Source organism: Canis lupus, chromosome 15 (assembly GCF_003254725.2).
Source record: "Canis lupus dingo isolate Sandy chromosome 15, ASM325472v2, whole genome shotgun sequence".
NCBI lineage: Eukaryota > Metazoa > Chordata > Mammalia > Carnivora > Canidae > Canis > Canis lupus.
Genome location: NC_064257.1, coordinates 17290047 through 17294191, shown reverse-complemented (window position 1 = coordinate 17294191; position 4145 = coordinate 17290047). Strand labels below are relative to the sequence as shown.

The 4145-nt window shown below is 43.5% G+C and overlaps 1 protein-coding gene across 1 annotated transcript; it reads right to left on the bottom strand.

The window, feature by feature from the left end:
• Positions 1 to 1893: 1893 nt before the first annotated feature.
• LOC112642658 (olfactory receptor 4Q3-like) lies at positions 1894 to 3673 on the bottom strand. The gene has a single exon (XM_025420478.2). It carries the CDS (start codon positions 3653 to 3655, stop codon positions 2708 to 2710), a length of 948 nt encoding a protein of 315 aa, XP_025276263.1. The 5' UTR covers positions 3656 to 3673; the 3' UTR covers positions 1894 to 2707.
• Between the last annotated feature and the right edge of the window lie 472 nt (positions 3674 to 4145).

Below are 4145 nucleotides of genomic sequence, written 5' to 3'. Positions count from 1 at the left end.
CACTTTTCCCTCTAGCAGGACATTAACTTTAAGACAATTGGAAACTTCCTAAAGGATGCTGCACAGATCCCACCCCGGGTGGGGGTCATTTGTGGGATATCAGCTTGTGCTTTGTCCTCAGCTAGCCCTGTTCCCTCATCACTCACTATCTCCAAATAATTATCTATTTTAAGAATTTCACTTCAGGGGAACCTGGCTAGAAGAGCTGGTAGGCCATCTTGATCTTGGGTTGTGAGATCCAGCCTCACTCTGGGGGTAGAGATTACTTAAAAGATAAAAAAATATAATAAAATCTTTAAAAAAAAAAAGAACAAAAAATCCTTAGACTCCTTTACTAGCTGTTGTATGCATGTGATGAATCATTAAATTCTACTCCTGAACCCAATATTGCACTGTATGTTAATGACCTAGAATTAAATCTAAAAAGTGAATAAATAAATAAAAGAATGAGTAAATTAATAAATAAATTCCCAGATCTCCTGAATTTCTGCAGCAGACCTGACAGCGTAGAAAGAGCAAGCTCTGGCCCTCAGGCCCCGTCCACCTCTTCCCTTGGGTCTAACCCAGCTGTGACCCCGGGGAGATGGCACAGAGGGAGCACACGGAGCTCCCTAAGGGGGGGCGGGGCGTCCTAGGGGTGACAGGTGTGAGGGCCCGTTCCTGTTGGAGCAGGTGGGGGATGACTGCTCAGGCCCCGCTGGGGGTCAGGTGAGGTCAGCGTCCCGTCTCCCACTGATGATGTGTCCTTGGGCGTCGGCTGCTGGCGCGCAAGGCCCGAGGCGGCGGCGACAAGATGGACGCCTGCCGCCATGTTGTTGGGCCTCTTGATGCCCTTCGGTCTCGCCCGCCCAGCACAATCCAAATGATTCCCAAGACACTTAATTTTGCTAAGAAAGAGGAACGTTAGAGAAAGGGATGTTGCAGCCCACGAATGTACAGAGTGGGAGCTTCCGGTCCCTGCAGGTGCCTGCTGACCCCACTGCCCTCCAGCCCCGACGCCCCCGCCTCCGGCCTGGTCCTCGGGACGCTGCTGTCGGGGAGGGCCTCGTGCAGATGCCACGGAACGAGGGGGGCGCAGCCTTGCCAGGGATGCTACTCCCCTCGCTCACCCTAGTAGGAGCCAGTCAAGCTCTTACGGGACCAGCTTTCGGGATTTTAAGAGTAAATCCTAATATTAGGTGGAGTTTCAGATACTTTTGTCCTGAGTTATTTTTCAGCTGACTACTTTAAAAGGCCTCTCCATTACAACTGATTAGAAAATAAGTGAACGTATATAAAAATGCCACTAAAATCCCATCATTATATAATTACTTACTGAACAGAATTAACACCTGCCCATAGACATAAGAAGTTGCAGAAATCCTTCTGTCAGAAATAGATAACCTTAAATACTAACATTGTGTGCATGCTTTTAGTGATCTCCTAGCCCTGGAGCTCCTCGATAGATAAAGTAGAAAATATGCAATTAGGTCATCTAATTGGGGTAAAGACTTTCTGGAAAGAAAAATATTAGCTTAATTACAAAAAAATTCCTAGCTTTCTGGCTTGATCATATTTTTTTCTGAGTGTTCTTATGAAAATCACTTCAGGAATCAGTTCGGAGTACCTGGGTGGCACAGTGGGTTGAGCAACAGATGCTTGATTTGGATTTGGGTCATGATCTTGGGTCATTGGGTTGATTCCAGTGTCGAGCTTCATGGTAGCTGGGGAGTCTGCCTGTGATGTTCTTTCTGGCTCTCCCTCTGCCCCTCTCTTTGCTTGTTCTCTCTTTCTCTCTCTCTCTCCCTCTCCCAAAAATAAATTTGTCTTAAAAAAAAAAAAAACGAAATCTGAATTCATTTGTAAAAGTGAAGCTGAATAATATTACCCACTTCTTAAAGTACCGTAGAGACTTAGAGTACTCTGAGTACTTTAAACCATAGTTCATTTCTTTATCTTTTTTCTCTTATTGGTCAGACCTCTAAAATATTATGATCAGGTGAAGAGCCAGCTTATACACTTGATCCCGCTGTAACTCCCCTTCAAGCAACTCCAGGGCAAAGAGCTATCTCTTCTAGAGACGCCCCCAGAGCAGGACACTGAGGGTTTCCATCACCCAAAACTCCCAGGCTCCCTTGCCTTCACATGTAAACTTCTCTAAGAGCACTGTTCGCTTAAATGAATTGAATTCAAGTGCATTTCTAAAATTTGGCACAATATATAAAACAGTGTCTAGGTGAACATTCATCTATAGGAAGCTTAGTGCTGTTTTCAGGCTTTCTTAGAGACAGGACAAAAGGGATTCACACTGCTTCAGAGGAGACTCTGATGAACATCAGAAGGAACCTCCTGATACTAGTTGTGACACCAGAGGAGCAGACAAAAAGGAGATTGAATACCTTCTTTCATTTGAAGAGAATTTAAAAGTGAAATGACATAAGTAAATGAAGACTAGTGATAGACAAAGGGTAGAAGAGTTGATCCTTCAAGGTGTCCTCTTGAACCCAGTACTCAATTCCTGGGACAATAAACATTCCTGACCTCCCTGCTTAATATTGAACACCCAACAGAGCCACTATGCCTCAGTAGCAATCAACAGCACACATTATAATTTTTATGCTGCCTTTTATGCCAGAGTCATCAAATTGGTTTTCATGCTCATAGCCATGTACAGGATGAGCGAAGAATGTCCCAAGAAGGTCATGCTTTCTAAATCACCTCTTCCTGTTCATCCTTTACTATGGAAGAAGGATGCCGCATACTTTTTTCTTAGCTTTTTCATGGCTCTCTTCATGTCAGCATTTCTGAGTGTGTAGATAAGCGGGTTCAACATAGGTGTGATCACTGTGTAAAAGACAGAGAATATCTTATCCACAGAGAAGCTGCAGAAAGGTCTCAGGTAGATGAATACACATGGCACAAAGATCAGGCTGACCACTGTTAGGTGAGAGGCACAGGTAGAGAGTGCCTTGCTCCGGCCCTGGTGGAAGCGAGTTCTCAGAGTGGTCAGGATGATGGCGTAAGAGAACAGCAAGACAAAGAAGCAGATGAGAGAGAGAAGACCACTGTTTGAGACCATGAGCACCTCTACTACATATGTATCCATGCACGCGAGCTTGATGACCTGAGGGACGTCACAGTAGAAGTTGTCCAGTTCATTGGGGCCACAGAAGGGCAGCTGGATTACCAGTGTGACCTGTGATATAGAGTGGATGAAACCCCCAAACCAACAGGCAAAAACCAACTGAAAGCACAGCTGGCGGTTCATGACTGTCAGGTAGTGCAAGGGATTACATATGGCCACATACCTATCATAGGCCATGACCGTCAACAGAAATGTCTCATTGGCTCCCAGAAAGTGCAGGAAGTAGATCTGGGTCAAACATCCTGAAAAAGAGATGATCTTGCCTTGTTGTAGAAAATCTCTTAACATCTTGGGCACGGTAACACAGCCTAGGCATAGGTCAATGAAAGACAGATGACCCAAAAAATAGTACATGGGAGATTGGAGCAGGTGAGCATCAGCTCGCACTGTTACCATTATCAACAGGTTTCCCAGAATAACAGTCATGTAAAACAATAAAAATATGAAGAAGAGAAACAGCTGTAGCTCCCAGGAGGATGATAGGCCCAGAAGAACAAATTCTGTCACCTTAGAATCATTGCTTTCTTTCATCAAGTCAAGAATATCAAGTGACCTAAAAAAAGAAAAAAAAAGGACCAAATTGGAAGAAAGATTCAGACAAAAAGCTCTCTCTCCCCACCCCTCATTCTCTCTCTCTCTCTACATATATATATATATGTGTGTGTGTATGTCTGTATGTTTATAGAATCATATTCCAAGATAAAAAAAACTTAAGCAAATTCTGTGAGGTAGGAAATATACATTTCTGTATAAATAGAATGAGGAACATTTTGCATACCTTCCAACTCTTCCTTTCTATAATGCTTTTAAGTTGAATTTACAACAAACTAATGAGGAAGGAGACAAGGAACTGGGCATGGCGTGATGAGAAGATGAAAATCATTCCATTTTTTAAGAGACAAAATTAAAACCTCTAAAGGCAGGAAGACTTCTGGAATGAACTATCTAGATCTAATGCTCAACTCTGTCACTCTCCAGTGCAGTGACTTCAGGCAAGATATCAAACTTGAATTTTAATCTT